Genomic DNA, 20,902 nt, shown 5'->3' on the forward strand with positions numbered 1-20,902 from the left:
GAAGTCTTCAGAAAATTAGTGTTTGCTTTTCAGTGAATCATTTTACAAAACACATGAATCATAAAATCGTTTGGGTTGGAAGGGATCTTTAAAGGTCGTCCATTCCAACTTCCTCTACGATGGGCGGGCACATCTTCAGCTAGATGAGGCTGCTCAGAGCCCCGTCCCACCTGACCTTGAATGTTCTCAGAGATGAGGCATCTCCACCTCTCTGGGCAACCTGTGCCAGTGTTTCACCATCCTCATTGTAAAAAATATCTTCCTTGTATCTAGTCTGAATCTGCCCTCTTTTAGTTTAAAACTACCGCCTCCTGTCCTACTGGAACAGGCCCTGCTATAAAGTTTGTCCTCATCTTTCTTAAGAGCCCCCTTTAAGTACTGAAAGGTCTCCTGGGAGACAGGTCCATGTTTTTCTGTGCTGAGGACTCTGGAGCTCACACAGTATTCAGGTGAGGTATTTTATCTGTTTCAGAGCCATGTAGACTGGCACCCATATCAGCTGCTTCCCTCAGCACCACATTGGGATAGGTAATTGGGATCGATGTGGTACTTTTGCAATGGCATGAGTTGCACCCTTGGAGACTGGTCCTTTTTCTAAAGCTGGTTTTTTTTTTTTTTTTATAATAATAATTACTAAGCTGGAATAAATTACCTGATTTACAAAGCTAAGAGTTAAAATATGTAGCAGCTGAAATAACTTACAGTAACTTTCTCACAGAAGCACTATGAAGACTGTATGTTGGGTTTTATTGTTGGTTACATTTAGTTAACAGGAAGAGCAATAATCTTGGTTTTCTTGGACAACAGCAAACCTCAAAAATTGAAGACGGGCAATAATCCAGAAGAGAAACTTTAGTTCTTTTCAAACAGAGAAACTTCAGTTTATCAGTGTTCAAATCAGACTCAGTGGTCTGGCCTCAATTTAGACCTGAGGTTTATTTTTTTTGATGTTTAACTTGAAAGCACAGCATTAAAGTACTTTACTATGGTCATGTTTTTAATGGAATCTGGGTCAGAAGCAGGCAGAGAAGGCCATTAAACAAGCAAAGTGAAAAGGGATGACAAAAAATGGGTTCAGTGAGGCACCTGGCAAAAGCAAGTACAGGGAAATAAGAAAAAACAGGTTATTAAAGAAAGCTATAGTGTTTCAGGCAAAAAATGTGGGATAAAGGTGTGAGCGATCATTTTCAAAATTTATATGGGATGCATCAGCATTTAGTTAAGACAGTGAGTATCATTTCTCCTTCATGCTCCTTTAAGTCAGGAGATTTCGTTTTCCCAGGATGCCTTTTTTGTTCAGTTCCCTGTAAATTCTGTGGTAAGCCATTGCAAAGGATTACTGTTTTCTGTCAGCAAATTGCATCACTATTGAACAGCATCAGGTCTCTTCTGATCCATAATTGCTGTGCGCTGTCCCTCTGATAATTCAAAGCACAAAGTTGTGGGTGTGAATCCAGAATGCCTTCAGGGAATGCCTCCATGGGAAAGGTGACAGGCATACTCAGTTTCTTTACACAGGAATCACTCTAGAAAAGGAAGAAAAAAACTTTGAGGTTGAATGAAGTTATACAGTCCCTTCTCTCTGCAGAACAAATGTTAGAACAGAATGAGATGAGAAGAGATTGGGTCATATTTGTGGGTAGAAGCAAGCCTAAAACTTGACAACTGGAAAATCCAACTTAGAAAGGTTAAGGAGAAGCAGGGAGTCAAAGAATATACCTGTTTCAGTTCCAGTTTTGACAGGCTGGTAGAGGAGAAAGGGGCTGTGTGTGTGTGGCAAACTGGTACTTGCTTTAAGTAAATAAAATCAGAAAAAATGCCATCATCAGTGAAGAAAAACAATTAAATAAATGTCAGCCTTTAAGCTGAAGTATTTTGGTAGCATATGGGAAGAAAAGGTAGTCCACACCTCAAGAGCAAGAATAGAGATGATTTTAAAAGTCAACTGTTACAGTAATGGTTTTTATAACATAGTTAGAGTATTCCAGTGTTGATCCCCTTCTCAGAAATTTCATAAACCTTAACCAGTGTAAAGTATCTAAAGCAGGAGCATTTTCCCTGAGTGTGTTAAAAAGGAGTTCCAGTTGGTTAAATGTTTGAGAAATGCCAACATGCCTCTTCCACCTCCCACAGAGGTATAAAAGGAGGGCATGGATGGCGTGATAATATTTCCATTATGTGAGATGTGGGCACATATTATAGCAAATCTGAAGAGTAGAATAAAAGATTGGTGTGAAAGACCTGTGAGAATGTGGGGGGAAAAAAACCAAAACAGAGTCAACCTGTAAGGCTTAAAAAACCACAGCTTTGATAACTGGCAAAAGCATAAAAAATTTTGTTGTTAATAACTTATATCTGAGTAGTCTTTAAGTATCCATTAAAATACAAAGAAGAAAAAGAGCCTTTAAAAATATATATATTGTCTTTCTGTGTTCAGGTCTATCTTACAGCAGCTGTTTTTGAGCCTGACTTTTCCACGGTTCCTTGAAGCAGGTAAGTCAAGAGAATGTTAAAGAGTCAACTTTGAGTGAAGTAGAAGGTAATAATCTAGGCCAGGGGACATATTTGGGTCTCTCCATTATGTCTGTGACTTAAAAATGGCATTGGTTTGTTTGTTTATTAATTAATTTATTTATTTATTTTATATCAGCTGATATGGAAGATGATGATTTCGGTGCTGCCCTGCCTAAAACAAGCTGTATCACTGAGCAAACTCAATATTTCTTTGAAAACAATGATAAATCCTTTGGTGGGATTGTAGACTGTATAAACTGCTCCAGGTAAAATTTCTTCCATATAAGTAATAACTTTAGGATTTTTATTTATTTTTACAAAAGAGAAGGACACTGTTATAAGAAGCAAAATTTTGGATTAATTTCACCAAACTTACATAAGTAGGACAGAGAAGAATATAGGCAGGCAAATTGCATTCTCTTTTTATGTGTTTAAAATTAATTTTAGTTTTAATCATTAAAGAATTGTAGAAATGCTTTAGTCAGTTTTTTGTTTTATGGTCTCTGCTCCATGAAAATTGTATTTTTATCTCTGTCATAATTTGTTTTCTTTAAATTTGTTATGTCAACTTAAAAGCATTCTACAAGAGATATGATTTCCTTTAGTCTGGTTATGCATCAGAATTTTTGATGGTCAAGAAGATTGTGCAATTTATCTTCTAATTTACCTTCTAGCTGATAGTGCTCATGATTTAAGAACCGTGAGTCTCATAAGGCAAATGAAGCTATTCTACTTTTTTTATTAAAAGAATTACTCTCCAGACACCATAAGGAGCCCTATTGAAGGTGATATTTAATAACATGTGAAAAAATTGTATACTTCAAAACATAGCACCTTGGACCTAGATCTCTGTTTCATACAAGAGCCTGCGGGGGTTTTGCATACATTTTGAGCTTCTGAGAATACCTTAGAAATTAGAATTAACAGCCAGATTTCAAACAAAAAAAAGACAATATTTCACCCAGGAAAGAAAGAGAGAGAGCTTTACAGAATGGTGAAGACGCAGACATTTTTTTCACTTCCATACTTCCTCCTCCGTGTTACTAGTATATGTTGGGTTTATTTATAAACTGAAAATGACCTAACTTAAAGACATTTTGAGAACTATATGGACATAAAAATACAACAAATACACATCCAATACACGACATGCATACCCTATGCTTCTCTCTTGCCCTTCTCACAGACAGGTTTATGTGTTGGGGTTTTGTTTGTTTGTTTTTGTGGTTGGGGTTTTTTTCAGTGTTAATTGATGCTGAACTGATGTTATTTCTCAGTACAGCTACTGTGGTAGCAGTACAGAGCTAGCAATTAACTCAATTAAAGTCATTTTATGCTCTTTTCCATTTTTTTCCACTAACAAGTCTATTTGAAAGAGGGTATGATGGAAATGTCAGAGATTACAAAATTTGTTATAAATGTTTATTACTGTTTGTTAATGAAAATGATAAACAGTAGGAGGCAGACTAAATCTGTGAAGCTGGATTATTTTATTCTGATACTGGGTGTCCTCAAATATGGTTTTCTTTGCTTCATTTAGACATAGGTTTTTGTTGGCTTTTTTCCAGACTTTATCATGCAGAGAAGATTTCAAACACCAATCTAGTGTTCATTATTAGTGACAGCCAACTGCTGTGCCGTTCCTGTGACCCAAAGCCACTGATGCAAGCGGAGAAGCCGGGTATCCTTTAAAAATCATGTTATTTAGTAGTGTGAATTGATTTCTGGCTATGGTGTACTGGAATATATTTGGGGAGAAATGACCAACTTATCTACGTTATTAGCATGGTTACCACTGGAATACTTGAAGTATCAGGTATTCGTGGATATCATCACAAATCATGTGAAGCAGCAGTCATTGAGGTAGAGAGCAAAGCTGTTATTTGTGAGAATTTAGACAGAAATGGGCTCGCAGGAACTTAGTGAAGTTTCAAAAAAGCAAATGCAAAGTTTTGGGCCCAGGACAGAATAATTGCACACAGCTGGACAGGCTGGGGATGGAAAGAGATTTGCAGAAAAGAGCTGGAGGTTCATAGTGGGCAAGAAGTTGACCGTGAGTTAGCACTGTGCCTTGCAGTAAAGTGGGCTGGTCACATCTCAGGCTATGATAGCAAGGGTGTAGTCAGCAGATTGGGAAAACTGATCCATCCCATCTCTTCAGCACTGGTGAGAGTACATCTGGAGTGCTGTGTGCTTCCCAGGACCACACTGTCACACAGGAGGAAGTCTGTTGAAGGGCCACCAAGGAGGTTAGCATCTGAGAGCACAGGCAAGGAAAGTCTGAGTGTCCTGGGTTTATTCAACCTTTAGAAAAGACAAGGGTATGTCTGTCTAGAGAAATAACACAAAAAGGGCAGGACAGGAGTGTTTGGTCATGAAAAGCTGAGATGCTGCACTGATGGTTAGTTGATGAAGGCACTTTAGTGTGTGCTCAAAGACAAGAGCTTACTTGTGGAAACTGCATTAGCCATCAAAGGCTAGACTTCATCCAGCTGCATAGAATTTCTTCAGAGCTGGCTAGAGACAGAGATTACTTACATGCTAGGCAGAGTTCTTGCAACATAAGTATTGAAGTTAAAAGCATGTGAAAGACTGTTTTAATTTGCAACCACCTCCATGCCAATCTCTTTGCTTTAGCCTGTTCCCTGCAGTAGATACCTGTAGGTGATGGTGATGGAAACACGTACAACCAACGTACATATTCTAGGTCAGTAGAAATTCACCTCAGCCATCCTCTTCTACATAGGTGCGAGGACATCATGCCAGAGATGGTAAATCAAACCATAATTTGGATTACTGTGACAGAACAGGGAAAACAATTAGTAATACCTCTGTCCATGTCAGGAAGTTAGTTGAGACAGCCTCCCCCACTTCTGGAAGAAAAGCAGATGGTAGTACAGATGACTGTGTTTCTTTGGCACAAGCAATGCATTCATTGCCACATTAATAAAACCGGAATTCCATCTACGCTTGGGCTGAAAAGGAAGTTACATTGGAGTGTCATGACAGAACTATGTAAACATAGCCTAATATTCTAATTGGCTTCAGTCAATGACACTTTCATTAGCTGTTTCCACTGTCTGAATTTATAGACAGCACTCACTATAGAAAATGAAGCATGATGGATGGGAAAAGGGCACATGACTTGCATTTCTCTGTGAAGCCCAAAACTTCTAGAAAGCAGTAAATGACCTCAAATGGCAGCCAGAGCAGCTGGGTGGGCTTATATTGACTAAAGGAACTATATTTTTTTTTAATTCAACTATGCATTACTGAACTATTCTCTCTTTTCTGTGACTAAGGCACATAGTGAAATGCAGATGTAGCATAACATCACCCAAGCAGGCAAAATGACCTTTGGGTGCTATTTAGGTGATTATTATTACACTTTGCATCCTTTTGGCTGGTACAGCTTTGCTTATGCACAGTCTCTTAGAATATTTTTGTGTTTCAACTTCCCTTTCAGTTGAGCCACTGCAGAGAAAAAGGGAGATGACTCTGATAACATCTGAATGAAGGCAGATGCAGATCTGTAGAAACAAATTCCCCATCATCTTGCCTTCTCTTCCCTTTGGCCTCTCCACTTGTTGCCCTGAAGCTGCCGTACTACTCCACGGTAGTGCATGAATAGGATTGCTTCAAGTGTAAATTAGAGCTACTAAGATAAGTTCTGGTACTCGATTATTTTAATAGCTTTAATATGTGCACTACCTGCAGTGGAATAAAAAAAGCTTAACATACTGAATAGTAACATAAGCAGCTTTCACCAGAAGGCTGTTTTGCAGTTTGCCATATCCTGGTCTTTCAAGTCTGCTGCAATGACTTGTGCCCCTCGTTAGCCAGTGGCACATGTGAAGTACAGTGTTTACATCTAATCACCAGCAATTACAGATTTCAGAGATGTGAGCTAAAGTGGTACCTCCCATTTGCAGTTAGCTAATTAATAGCGTGTCACTGCTCCCCCTTCTCTCCTGATGTTAGTATGGACAGCATTTTCTCTGTCTGCCTTCATCACTGAAATGCTAATGGGATCTCATTAGTTCTCCTGTCATTTACTACATGCCTACAGTGGCATGATCTTTTCTATGATATTTGGGGTAATATAAGTGTACACATAGTAGAACCAGTAGTTTTTATAGGCTTCCACTGCTATGTTCAACCTGCATATGCCATTACTTTTCCAAACAAGTTTCATTGCTTTTACTGTGTATCTTCATTATAGCGGGGTAACTCAGTGGTAACATAAACTATAGGCTAGCTGATTATTGTTTAGTTATAACTATAACTAACTATAACTAATATAACACCACTGAAAGTTTACTGCTTTGTGAAATATTTTCTGCAATATTTGTGTAATGATAATAAAAGCAATACAGAAAATGTTAAAAGAACTAATCTTTTATTTCTGTTTATGGTTCTGAAAATATTCTAAAAAGTCTTGCAGAAAGTTTGTTTTCTTGATTATAACAGTGTAAAAAGTAGGTATTTCACTTTGATTTATCTAAATGGTTGGGTTTGTTTTCTTGAATTTAAACAAGAAACTGTGAATACTGATGTTTATTTCAGTACAATCTGAATTAGGATAAATCTTCTCTCCTGCCACAAAAATACAAACAGAATGTTGTTGATCCTGCTCATGTACAGTGCATGGAAAACAGTCACACTCCTTAACCAGAAAAACAGATGAAGGGCCAAATCCATGTGAAATGGTCAAACAACCTAGATACAGAAAAGGTCCCGAAATCTGTTTTGATGAAGCCAAACAGGTAAAATTGACACTTAGGACCATCTTTAGAAACAATTGTAGAGCAGCTTTAGATGATCAGTGAAAACTGTGTTTAAATGTACCTTGGTGCCTGGTAACCTTCTTATCACTAAACATACTGTTCACTCTAGACCATAGCCACTCTATTTCAGTTAACATAAAATTAACTGCTGCTTTCTTATCTGCCTTTCCTATAACCATTGCACTTTCACACATGATTCCCTCATCAGTGAGCATAAAACTGTTGGTCTCTGTATGGTGCTGTGAAATGCAATTTTCAATGGCTTGCACAAGTAGACGATAATCTTGGCTTAGAAGTATTATTTTTATAATAATATTTCTAAATTTTTATTTAAATATTGCTAAATTATTAAAAATGTTATATGTGGTTTAGGATGTTTCAAATTCAGCAAATTGTACTGCCCTTAGGTCATGTTCTTAGCAGGTATAAAAGTGCATTGCTTTACTGAAATCATCAAAACTATGCTGTTTAGTACTTCTGTATTGAATGCATACGTTTCGAAAGAGAAAAATTACAACTGTGCAGCATATCTAAATTATTTTTAATATTCTTTCTATATTACCTTTCAAAGGTATGAAACAGATTATTCTGAATTCAAGTTGTTCAGAATAAATTTCAAGACAAAAAGGGCTGAAAAAGGAAGTGCCTTGCATTAGATACAGTAAATACTTTAAAAACGTCTTTTTAATGCCTCATTCAGTTTCTGCAATTTCTGCAGTGGAAAGATTGTCACAAACCACTGCACTTAGTTGGCTATAACTGCTGTATACCAAAATTTGTTCCAGTATGTTCTCTGCTTTTCTTGTAATGAGGCGCAATTACCGAGATGTCAGTAGTGTTAAAAAAAGTCCAGGGAATTGGTATTCAATGTGTTTTTCTAGTAACCAAATTTTCTTTTAAAAAGGAAGTCTTCTTACTGGCCAACAAAGATTAAATAAAGTTGAAAAACCATCCAAAAGCTATCCAGCCATTGCAAATAATCCAAACCATCCTGATATGATTGTGTGTGAAAGTACAACTCTTGCTCACTAGCTTGATGTGCTGATCAGTGTGTAAGTCATGTGTTTTGTAACAGTGGATTGTTTTGGTTAAGTTTATTTGCAAAATTTGCTGTGAATCTCTTGCTCTTGGGTGGATGCTTTCACATTAACTCTGCTAACTGCCAGCAATCTGCATGATATCTCATCTTGTATGTCTTTTTTTCTGTGTTTTCTTTCCTTTCCTCTACTTGCTACTTTGCCTGTTATTAATAGGATCAGCCTATATGCACAACGAGTCGTGCCTCTGCCATGACGTCCGCTCCTATCTTCATTTTTCTGCAAGTTTTCATGTGGTGTGGATGGTCAGTTACTTTCTCTAATTTTTTGTTTTGTTCTTGGCTTAAAAAATTAGCAGACTTTTTTACTTACTGAGCATACAAAAGAAAACAGAATGAAGTGAGTCTCAAAAGCAACAATCTGGAGCAAATTACTATTGCAATATTAAGGGAAATTAAATATTGAAAAAAAACCTGTCTGGAGCCTTATAAATCACAATTAATAAACACAAGGGCCTCTCCCATAGAACATACAAAGACAAGGGAACCTGTTGGGTTTATATGGTTGGCTCTTTGAGATTACACATGTACCAGATGAGTCCATATCCTTCACTTACAAGCATTTTTCCCTCGTCCTTGTTAAAATGAACAGAAGAAGAAATTTTTTTTCACAGAGACAAATAAAGATACAAAGCAAATAGAAAAGACAGTCTACCTGTGGAAATAAAGCTTTACTTATGGGTAGCATAGGATGAATGCTGTGTATGAGTGCTGCTATTGAGGAGAGTAAGGAGTTTTCACTGCATTCAAATGAACACAACAGTTAATGATGGAAGATAATAGTATGCATCAATTTGGTTAAACTAGGAATTCAGTAAAATAATAATTTTTACTTCTTATTTTTTGGCAACCTAAACATATTGTCTGATTACAGTGGAGGGTGGGTTTTTTCTTCTAATTAACTACATAAGTTGCTGTATATTGACCAAATGCAGACTCTGGGGTTTACAATGAAAGCCTTGGAAATTAGACTGGAAATTTCATTTGATGGTGTGGGACTGTGTCATGAGTTACTGTGCTAGTGACATGTCTGCAAGAGAACTGCTGAGCTAAAAAGCATTAAATGTGTGACTGTAGGGGGTTCTGATCAACATTATTGTTCTGAAAACCACTAGAGGGAGATACTCACATGTCTATCAAAGTAAAGCAAACGGCAGAACTGAAAGCTTACAAGGCATTTCTCAGGGTTAGTGTAATGAAACACTGAAAATTGTAGCAATTTAGAAAAGTAATTTTCTCAGTAATCTATATTCTCCCTATACTTAAGGGAAGGTTCAATTAATATCTCTTGAATGCAACTGAAAAAAAAATATTTAAATTCTGTTTGACATTTTATTATTTGAATAATTTTGAAGTTTCTTATTCTGTGTCTGTGATGTAGTTTCCTGCAAACCTAGGAACTTGCACATCCATGGCAGAAGGTTGTAGGGAAAGGTGAAAGGCCTTTCTTTAAGCCAGCGGTATTTCACATTAAAATCTAGATTAACATCTCATGCTCTTGCTCATGCAATTTGCTCTGCACATAGCTTTCTTTTAATTAAAAAGCTACTGTCCAATGTACATAAAGCAGCAGAGACTCACCTTGAGCTGAATTCTTTATGCCCAAAATGTGCTTTCTACTTAAGATGAGAAACCCACAGAATATAATTTTAGCTCATAAGCTTTTGGCAGCAGAAAATTATAAAGGTAATTTTTTTTCATCCATCTTGTTTTTAATAACTTTGTGATTTTGGAAATGGGTTCTCTCTGGACATTTAACTATGTAGTTATATTAAAATCACTGAAGCCAACACAGATACGATCCAGCTGATCAGGTTCAGTAATCTGACGGGTTTTTTTTTACTTTTCATCAAGAATAACAAAACAGTCATTATCACTGCCTCGAATGGCTTGCTCTTAACTTGTTCATGCACACTGGTTTTGTTTGCCATGCCTGAGAATAAAGAACTGTACAAGTTTTTAGCCCCTACTGGCAATGTCTTATTTCTATCAGCTTCCAGGGAAGTCAGTGGGAGCTTTGAGAGTGATTAGCAGTCCAGGCAACTGGATACATCTTGTTGGAATTGCCTGTGTCCCTGATCTGTGCATGGGTAGCTGTACACCTTTGACAGATTCCTGTGGTAGTCCAGACAAAGGAGGGTAACACAAAACCTGTGAATGAGCATGCACTGGAACTGGAAATGACTCTTGAGTAAACGCAAAGGTGTTCTCCATGTCATATGAAACTTTTAAAATACATGCTTATGAAAGGTGTAACTTTGAGGTAACCAATTGATATCAAAGGCCAGATCAGAGCTCTTTGGGCAGGTGTTGTTTTATCCTTTTATAAGTCAGAGTAGCACAATGGGTTCTGATGAATTATTATGGTTTAAAAACAAAGTTTTAGTACATTAAATAGTTACAGTGCACTTCTAAAGGAGTAACAAGCGCATTTATAGTTTTAGTGTATATGTAGTGTACGTATATATAGTATATGTATAGCCTTATATATATGTATTTATAGTTCCATGTGTATTTTTAAAATTTTGGGCTGGCAGTGTCTTTAAGGAAATGTTGATAAATAGCAATGAATATGTGGGTTTTGCACTTAACAATGAAGGTATGGTTTTATAAAAGCATTCATTTCCATTCTGAAAGTACAGAATATTTTTCATAGTGTGTGATGCTGTAAAATAGCCCTATCTAGAGTTGTCACCGTAAGGCATGACATGAAGGAGATGGCATTTGGATTTGACACTTCTCTACCTCAAGCATGCAAGGAAATTTGACATGATTTATTAATGCAAGAAATTCCTCATACACTTCTGGTGAAATGAAAGTGCCTTACAACAATTCTTTCCAATTTCTTTTACAAGTCTCTCTCTCTTCAAAGAGAATTAATATACAGACATAATCTTGAAGACAACAAAGAGAGGACATCCCCAGCTGATCTGTTATTCAGTATTTGTGTGATTAATGTAATGGGCTGGAAAATTTCAGTGAAACTGCTTAAAAATAGTTCAGTGTCTAATTGTAGTAACAGAGTTAAAGATAAGATGATACAAAGAGAAGATAAAATGATTCTGTATATCTTTGTTATAAGATAGTTTAGAAGAAATCTCAAAAATAACATTAACATGAAACAGTTGAGAAGTTTTCTTAAAACTCAAGAAGGGGGGAAGTGTTTTCAAAAAAGGCATTCAAAAGTGACATTTTTCTAAATCTGGTTTTAAATTGGGAATGGAATCCCACTTATTTCCAGGGGATTATTGATTGTTATGATTCATGTAAATAAACACATAACCAGATTTCCTCTTTTTTGATTTTATATTTTCACATTTTCCATAATGTTAACAACAGTTAAAACATAAAAGAAAATTACAATGTGAAATTCTGTGGAGAAAAAAATTAGTTCAGATAGGATCTACTGTACCTTGTTTGCCACTACTATTTTTTGCCTCGGCTTAGGACATGAAAGAATGAACTGATTCCAGAGATAATATTTAGAAGTTGTTCTTGGCAGAACTGCTGGTTTACCACTGCAAGTTGGTCTAAAAACCTCAGAAATTTAGTGTGGCTTTCATCAATATGAGGTTAAAATCTCACTAACCTTGAAGTATGTGTATAAATATTGTATACTTTTGTGTAGTACAGTTTAATGCTGTTCTTCATAATAAGACAATGCCTCTCCTGCATAAGGCTTCCAAGATATTCTCGGCTGTTGTGAATTGTGAATCCTTTAAAAACTTCTGTGTAGTTTTAGGGAGAGAGAAAAAGATATTAAAATACTTTTTTTCAACCCAATAAGAATATTACATTGTATGACTGTTGAATGTGAGAGCAGTTGATAAATTGTGGTGTGGTTAAAAAAAAATCTCATAAAGCAAATAGAAATGGACAACAGAATGGAGGGTGTTTTCAAGTACCTATGGAGGTAGGATTAATTTATCAACACAATTTACAATATTTGACCTAGTGCAAGGTGACATAAACTGAGTACTGTATAATTCTATATGTGGAGGCCTACTTGTTTTGTATCTCTACTGGATGTTGTTTACACTTAAAAAATATTTCCCTTCATGTTATGCACAATTTTGTTCAAGACCTTCAGTTTACTTCTTATACTCTCCAGACATCTCCTGTCTGTTGGAAATTTTAAATCTCCTGCTTTGCTTTCAACTCTTTCTTCAAAGATGACTGCTCTAAGTAATTTCAGTGATAAGAATAATAAATACCAAGAGGTAACACTGAGTGCTGTTCACTGAATTCATGTGAGAGAAAACCTTTACTGATAATTCTGTTTTTAGTGGTAGTTACTGTGAGGAAGAAGCAACAGGGTTATTTTTAAGTGCTTTAACTAGAATAAAGCTGCATGACAAGACAGAATGCAGATGCAAATAGTGACAGAGCCAAATTAAATAAACCAGAAAGTTCAGTGCCTCTTGAAATCTTAGCATCCTATTCCAAATCTGGTGCAGTAGAGTTCACTTAGGACTTCCTTGTTGACCAGAAAGCTTAGGAATTTTGAACTTGTAGAGTGCAATCTACCAAAAAAAAAGCAAATCTAAATACCAAAAAAACCCCACCAAAAAACAAATTTAAAAAAAAAAAAAAACACAAACAAAAACCCTAAACAACAACAAACAAAAAGAAACCCCAGAAAGTGTGAGCCAAAACTATACAACTAAATTATAAAACTACACATGGCAGAGATATGTCTGGAAAAAGCTATTGTTAATAAAGAATGGCAGCCACCATGAGGTATTTGCTTTAGGACAAAACGAGTTTCTGTTTCTTTCTAAGGAAATTGAATGCTGATTTTTTGGGTTTTGTTTGGGCTTGGGGTTGCTGGGGTTTTTTTTACATCCAAGTTTCTAAAGGAGGCTCTTGGTAAATGCTATAATTCCTGATAATATACTGAGTGTCCTTTGTCTGCCTTATCTGATTTTACATATTTTTTCCAAACTGTTTTGGAGCCAGCTTTAAAGAATGCACTGTGTGTAGAATAAATGCCATTAAAATTCTCATCCATTAAAGCTGATATAAAGAACTCATTGAAATCCTTTTCTCTGTACAGTAATTCCCAAATTCCGTCTTTACACCTCTATTAGGAAGCAGTTGCCCTAACATCGTATTTGGCTTTGTGCTTTTGATTTAGTCAAAAATTTTTATTATCATTTTCAATGTATTCTGCAGGGAGGTCATAAAAAACACCTTATCAGCCCCTTTATTTCCTGTTTATATCCAATCTGCCATTTTTATGTATTTGTTCTTGCCCATTTGTGTAAACTCAATTTCTTAAATACTAACATTTTCTCTATGACAGTGTATTTAAGTTCCCTACAGATTCATGCAGGGGTGTTTATTTTGAATTTTCTTAAATGTTGTACGGTTTCTTGGTGGAGGGTGATGATGGTGTATTTTCATTTTTTGGGGGTTGGGTTTTTGGGTGTGGGTGGCGTACAGTTGATTTTTCTAATTGTGACATTATTTTACCTGATTAGCTAATGCAATATTTCTAAATATTCTTCTGAATCCTTTTGAGGAACTTGCTTTTAGAGATACTACTTCAAGGAGTGGTTTTTTTCTGTTTTCTAGGGGCTTGTTTTGTTTGTTAAGGGTTTTTCCTTTTTTCTTGGTTTCGAGGTTGTATGGTTGGTGGGGGGGGCGGTTAATTGCTTTTGGTAACTTTCAGGTAGTTGCCTCTCTTTAAATTGACATCTTTTGGTTTGGATTTGTTTGCCCTGATCTCTCACACAATAAGGCTAAATGCTATTGCATTGTGGCCTATGGAGCTCCTAGAGCTATATAGAGCAACTCTACTAATAACTTTGAACTGACCCTGTGCATCACTAAAGATTCAAAGATTTATTGTTCCAAAAGTCCTTTATCATATCCAAAAATGTGCTCTCTATATCTCTCTTTGATGAGACTTCGATCCAGTCTTTGTGTGGTTTCTCTAATCTCACATGACATTGGTATTGTCCCCTTGATCAGGCGGTCAGCAGGGTAAACCTGGTATTACATTTTTTATTATGAAACTGAAGTTTCTTACCCACAGATTCCATCACACTTCCTTTTTCCTGTAATAGTTTTATGCTGTTGCATTTTGTGTCATCCCTTACATTGTACCCTTTTGCTGTATGTCCGGGACTGCCATTCTTACAAAGCTGTAAGACAAATGCTCTGTCCTACTGATTATTCTCCTTTCACTAGGTTTTGGATATGTGTATTATTTTGGGGCGGTTCATTGGTGATTGGTCTTCATCCCTTTGTCTTGATTTTATGTTCCTAGCATTGGTGTAGAGGCACTGGGAAATTTTGCTTAAGGATGTGCTAACAAATTAAAGGTTTTTTAATTACTCTTTCTTATTTACCCTGATTGTACCTTTTATTAGACACACACACACACACACATGCATGCGCAAACACACTTCAGCCTTTTCTGGGGCATATTAAGTATTAATTGCATATGCCTCAATGGCATGTCAGTCTGAACCAGGAGCTTTTCCCTGCCTGTTGGCTTTCCTCTGCTTTCTGTTCTAAAATCTTTTTGATTTCTGTGCCAGTAGCCAGTCGCTGTTACTGTTAAGATTCAGTCATCTGTCCTTCCCTGCACATATTGCATCTGTTCAAGAAGTTTCCCCAGTTGCTAATATACCTAAATTCCTTTCCACCTACACTGTCTTCTTGCCGTTGGAGGCTTGGGATCTCTTGGAAAATGGAAAGTGTCTTTTTATGCCATGGGTACAGCATACAGTGAAAACAAGAGAAAGACCAAATATTTTCAACCTTCAGAGCTATTCACAAATCTCAGACTCATCAGACGAAGTGGTGAGGGGAGGGGATGGCTGGAAAATTATCCTGGTGTTTTAGGTACTAATCAGAGTTTGTATCAGTGCTTAGAAACAAGGTCTAAGGTGTTATGGGCTCCAGAATAGGTATCAAATGTATTTCAGGCAGACTAATGAATAGGTCCATCATGTGAAAGGTATAAAGCATTATAGGCAAAGTGGTACCAAAGAACAGCAATTAATGGCAGGGAAGAATGAGGAAAAGTGGTGTGATTGCTGTGTGGCATAAGGAATAGTTACTGATTCATGACAGAGCGCTGCAGCTCAGAGACAGCCCTCAAACTGAATCAAGCATGTACAAGTAGTGCAAGAGAAAATTCTTTTCTCATACTTGAATAGAGCATCAGAGGCAGAGAAAGGATTTTCATTCTCTTTGATCATATCTTCACCTGCAGACCATATTCATTTTAATGTGTGATCATTTGATGACATGGACGTAAACATATTTTGGTATTTGTTTTCTAATCTTGAAAAGTTATCTGTTCTTCTATCTTTTCTCACAATAAAGTCATACTCAGAATTGTAAAATTGATGTAATTTTAAGGAATATAGGTGTTGTTTATTGGGGCCCCCAGGTATATTCCATAACATTTTTTGATTGATGGTGTAAATATCCCATCTAGTATCTGCTGTAAACCTTGAAAGTATTTACTCCTCCCATGTTTATAGTTAAAGTAATAATGCCACTCTTTGTATCAAAAATCAGAGGAACGTCCAGGAATTATTTTACCGTTATTTTAGCAAAATAACATATATAAGACCAAAAAAGGATGCCTCAAGGATAGTTCAAAATGTTGAAAACTAAGCTGTAGGTTACTTCTCAAGCAACCTCACTGTAATTAATATTAAATGATTTCTTCTTTTCTTGTCGACAGGAGGATTCGGCTGACTGCGGTGGGGCCTCTGGTCTGAGTCCATCACTGTGGTCTATGGTACCAATTCAGTTGGTCCTGCTTTGGCTGTTATCTGGCAGCAGACACTGCCAGTTATGACCTTGCTAAACCAAAACCTGCATAACTTAATCAAGACCTGGCCAAAACGATAGCCTCAGTTCCATTGTCGAAAGGGTCAGCTATTGAGACAGCAGCAGAACAGCAGTGCTCGTGTGGTTATCACGCGTTGTGAGACTCATCAAGGCACCACGATGCCTGCATGTTGGAGTGTCAGATCCTTAACCGTGTGTGAATGCTGCATCATCTACACCATCCAAACAGATTTCTGTACGTGCTTCACCGGGGCAATCTAAAACCTTTTGTTTGTTTGTTTGTTTGTTGTTGTAATCTTGATGACTTCATGTAAAAGGGCTCCCCTAAAAACAGCTTATGTACATTATTTTAATTTCTTTTAAGCTTTGGATATCTTGAAGATTTATATTCTTTTACATGAACAGTTGTTTAAAAACGAAAAAAAAAACAAAGAAAAAGAAAAAGGAAAATGTTCTCCCCAATACACATTACTAGCACCATGATGGCTGCTTTTAGCATCAGTTTTGTCCAAACTAGTTGAGCAAAGTGAAAATATTGGCCAGTCTTCACCAGAAGTTCAGCATGATTGGAATGCTTTATGATGAGTAGTTAATTCTTCCAAAAAGAATCATGCAGCCAGCTAAGTTTTGGTAGGTTGATATAATATGTAGAAAGGAAGGAAGGGAGAAATCTTCTGTATTTCAAAATACAAAGGTAGTGGAAAGTGTAACTAAAAAGTGATTTTTGTCTTAAACTTGGTGTCATCTTCTGTCAGAAAAAAATTAATTTCAATGTAATCTTCACCTCCTTTTCACAATGCAGTTACATATAAAGCAAGTAGAAATTCTTCAAAGGCTGAAACAAAAAATGCTTGTGAATAAAAAATGTCTTTGTGATATTTGAACGTTGGTTTCCAGGGGTATTTTGCATGATGATGATGCTATGTTATTGTTTTTCAGTTTGTTTTCTTTGATGGTAGAGTATAGTTCATTGAAAAGATAACTGAGTGATTCTTGTATTGTGTGAGAAACTGAACATTGCAATGTGTTGCAATCAAATAATATTAAATTATATTATATTATGAAACAGAGCTCTGAATATACTGTGCAATGAAAAAGCTGAGAAAATAGGGTAAATATAGCTATCGTAACAAAAGGTTGAGGTGGGTTTTTTACGGAATAGCAATCTCACATGAAAATCTGTGTACAGATATTTTACGGATATAAAAATCAGATCTAACACATTTATTTTTGGAAGTATATGTTCTCTAAGGTTCATATCAGGTTCCCCCTTTGTTTCCTTCATATAAAGCCACTCATAATATTAAAACTTATGCTGTTGCTATTTATTATTGAAAATAGCATATTTAACAGCAAAATAACCTGGTTGCTGCAATTAGAAAAAATATAAACAAATGGGGAGCCTTGAATCTATATGTATGCACATTGATACTTGATTGTGAATAATAACTCTAGAAGTTGTTTTTATACAACCTCATTGGTGATAAAGATTGGTGCAGTAAATTACAATATTACAGTGTAGCATAGTGTTGATGCAAAATATGATTTGCGCTTTTTTTCCTAGTTTTCAGAACTAAACAGCTAAGACAGCTAAACCAATGAATGTGCAACTCTGCTGGTATTGTACAGTTCTGCTAACAACTGCAATATGCAAATATTAATATGGCACAATACACTAGCTCTTTAAAAAATAAAAAATGCAAATCATCAGTATATATATGCTGGCAATTGATTGATATATTTTTGGTCATGCCAAAAGCTTAAAAAATGATTGGGCATGCATTAATATCCTATGAAAACTGAAGAAGCTACTCAAAGCCATGGCATGGCTTGAACAATCAGATGTCTACTGTAGTTGTACTCATGGCTGGTTCATTGTTTCTCATGTACCTTGGCTCCAGCTATGTCTTTTCTCATGTTTGGGAATACAGTGAGTGAAAAAAATAAACCCTGACCTTTTGTTCAGTGATGAAATCTAGATTTTTAAAAAATATGTATCTAGCAATGTCATGGGGTTAAAAGTAAAATTAACTGTGTTGGATGACTTCAGGTCCTCCTCAGGGAAGGTGAGCTAATGTTGATGATACGGGTGAAGATAAACTTGGAGCTCTTCCTTCCAGTCATAGTGCTACAGTTCACCTGATACAAAAATTGGTGGAGTGTCTCTAATGCCAAGACTGCATCCAGTATTTTTCCTTAATGTTGGCAATTGACATTTTATGGGAGGAGCAAGTTTTTTAGGATTAGGCCAATACTTACTGCACTCACTGCTTTTACTCTGAGGTTACTTTAAATACTCATTAGTTTGTGTTTTGCTCTTTTAATTTCTTGAAAGATTATTATATTAAGTTCTCTATAGTTTTCACTTAGCTTCCCAAAAGAAACCCTTCATGGAGAAGTTACATTTTAAAACACTTTCATTATGCTGGTAGGCTATACTTGGAGTTACTTAGTAAACATTTGATTAGTGTTTGTAGGGAGAAAGAAAGATGGCGCAAAGTCATGCTGCCACAGAAAACATCTGTGGCTTTTGCTCTCATCCCGCTTCCCTTAGAGTGTTCAAATGCAAAAGGAGGGAGAAGCCCATGCCATGCCGACACATAGCCCTCCTGGGTGATCCAAAGAGGGAAATGTCCTTTGTTCCTCTCCTTTGCCCCTCTAGGGCATACTCCCTGAAGGAATATGTTTCTATATAAACATTTAGCCTTCCAACTAACATTATAACATTCTATATAAACATTTAGCCAACATTATACCCATCTGATTAATACTTTAGAAAGTAGTAAGTATTTTAAATACTTTGAAATCATATATTGGAATATATCCAAGTGATGGTCAAGACTTTTTTTTTAAATACCCTGATATTTGCAAAATGAAAACTTAGATCAAAAATGCAATCTGAACTTTAGCTATCTCAAAATGTGAATACCAGTCTGATAGAAATAACTCACATGAATAAATTTAAATTCTCATGCAGAAGAGTATCCTTACTCTCACAGTGCATCATAGTCATCTTATTTTGTCTTTCAAAGAAGAACCTTGATCTAAGCTTTAAATTAAGATATTTTTAAATACAATATATTGTTAAAAATTGTGTTTTTTAAAGTCACATAAAAGGTTCTGTCGAGGGTTGCTCAAATCCTTTAAATATCGCTAAGAGAACTGTTGGGACTGGTTCAGTTTACACAGAAGTCATGCAGTGTATTGTACATCTGACAAATAACCACCACTAAAGTTGTTACAGCATGATACCGTGCAAAACATGATCTGAGAACTTAACATGAAAGGTTTCTTTCTATTTTTTTCATTTAAACAACCAGCATTACTGCCAAAACACTGACCGTGGTCCATATTTGTAACAGGTTTTTAACATGACATAGCAGGTCTGATGGACAAGATTTTTAGCTCCTGTACCTTTAAGACTTTAGTATGATCTTTTTCATGTTTCTAATGCTTGAGGCTTTACTGCTTAACTTGACAAAAACAACAGTGTTGCTGCCATTTGTAAGTTTTCCTACAATATTCCTTTTATTAACTTAAAACCTGGCCTTACTGGTTTCAAATAGGCAGTATCCCTTTTAAGTGACCTTTGCAACCCAAGTGTTACTTGCTGTGGTTGAGAGCTTTTTGGTGTCACTGAAGAGACATTAAGGCCTTTTTTTCCCATTAACACATAAAAAACATGCTTAATATGACTTAATTCCAAAACACAACCTCAGTACCACTGATCCAAAAATTCAATGCTAGCACACTGGTTATTAAAAAATATATGAATGCCTAAAAGGCACTGCAATGCACTCGATAGTTTTTGGAATGTCGACCTAAGGTGAAACCTTAATAACTCCTTTCTTAGGATAAATTTTACCCTAACTTCATCAGACATCTGAGCCTTTAACAGAGGCCAGATTTATTATTATTTTTTTCATACCACAATGTTAATATTGTTAATACTCATTGTACACTATTGTAAAAAGATTAAAACAAAGTGTCTGAAAACAATTCAAGAGTTTTGAAAAGTTAGCCTCACCCTCTTCCCAGCTACTTGCATCTGTCCTGTTTATGGTTTAAAAGAAAAACATCATCTTGAAGAAATATTTCACTGAGGCTAAAGGGATACTGTCTTGTTCAGATGCCATGAAATTGTGATTGTGATCTGAAAAAGCTGTCTTCTCTTCTTGTGTTGTATGGAATGTCTGGATCATGCTTTCTGGGATACTTTTATTGAAATGCTCAGTGTGCGTTTCTGCAAAAAAAGACTTGGTTGCTCTTACCAGGCAATCAGGTCTTTCTCCCTTTTCTTGTGTTCTCTTGACACTTTTGTGGAACTTGACAAGCCTGGAAAAAAATAATTTTTTGTAAAAATTTGTACAATAATGTTATAAAAAGTTTATAATCCTAGAACTGTTGTGTTAATTATTGTGCAAAAACAGTATATTCAGAATAAAAGTTTATCATTTAAAATCAACAACTATTTTACTGTTCACTCTGTATAATAAAAACATGTAAATAAGAGCCTACATTATTTGCTATATAATACTTTTGAGTTTCATACAATTATAACCAAGTGTCTGAAGAGAGTGAAGATAGTGACTTAATGCAGGTCTTCATGGGGTTCAGAGAAGGATGCAGAGCAAACCTTCATTTCTGTTTCATTTGCAACTGTGAAAATTTAAAAAAAGTGGAAAAA

At 35.9% G+C, this 20,902-nt stretch overlaps 1 protein-coding gene across 9 annotated transcripts in view; it reads left to right on the plus strand.

Annotated features, from left to right (window-relative positions):
• The window catches only part of CACNA2D1 (calcium voltage-gated channel auxiliary subunit alpha2delta 1), a 365,488-nt gene extending 344,808 nt beyond the window's left edge, over positions 1 to 20,680 (plus strand). For 5 of the 9 annotated variants that reach the window (XM_039570172.1, XM_039570173.1, XM_039570175.1 and 2 more), the window contains 5 exons: positions 2,438 to 2,493; positions 2,651 to 2,780; positions 4,083 to 4,195; positions 7,198 to 7,280; positions 8,555 to 12,991. In XM_039570172.1, coding sequence (XP_039426106.1) covers positions 2,438 to 2,493; positions 2,651 to 2,780; positions 4,083 to 4,195; positions 7,198 to 7,280; positions 8,555 to 8,713 — 541 coding nt within the window. In that variant the 3' untranslated portion in view covers positions 8,714 to 12,991. Of the gene's footprint in view, positions 1 to 2,437; positions 2,494 to 2,650; positions 2,781 to 4,082; positions 4,196 to 7,197; positions 7,281 to 8,554; positions 12,992 to 16,105 lie in introns of those variants that run through there. The other 4 variants (XM_039570180.1, XM_039570177.1, XM_039570181.1 and 1 more) reach the window with 2 other exon arrangements.
• The last annotated feature ends 222 nt before the right edge of the window (positions 20,681 to 20,902 follow it).

This window comes from Corvus cornix, chromosome 1A (assembly GCF_000738735.6).
Source record: "Corvus cornix cornix isolate S_Up_H32 chromosome 1A, ASM73873v5, whole genome shotgun sequence".
Classification (NCBI taxonomy): Eukaryota; Metazoa; Chordata; class Aves; order Passeriformes; family Corvidae; genus Corvus; species Corvus cornix.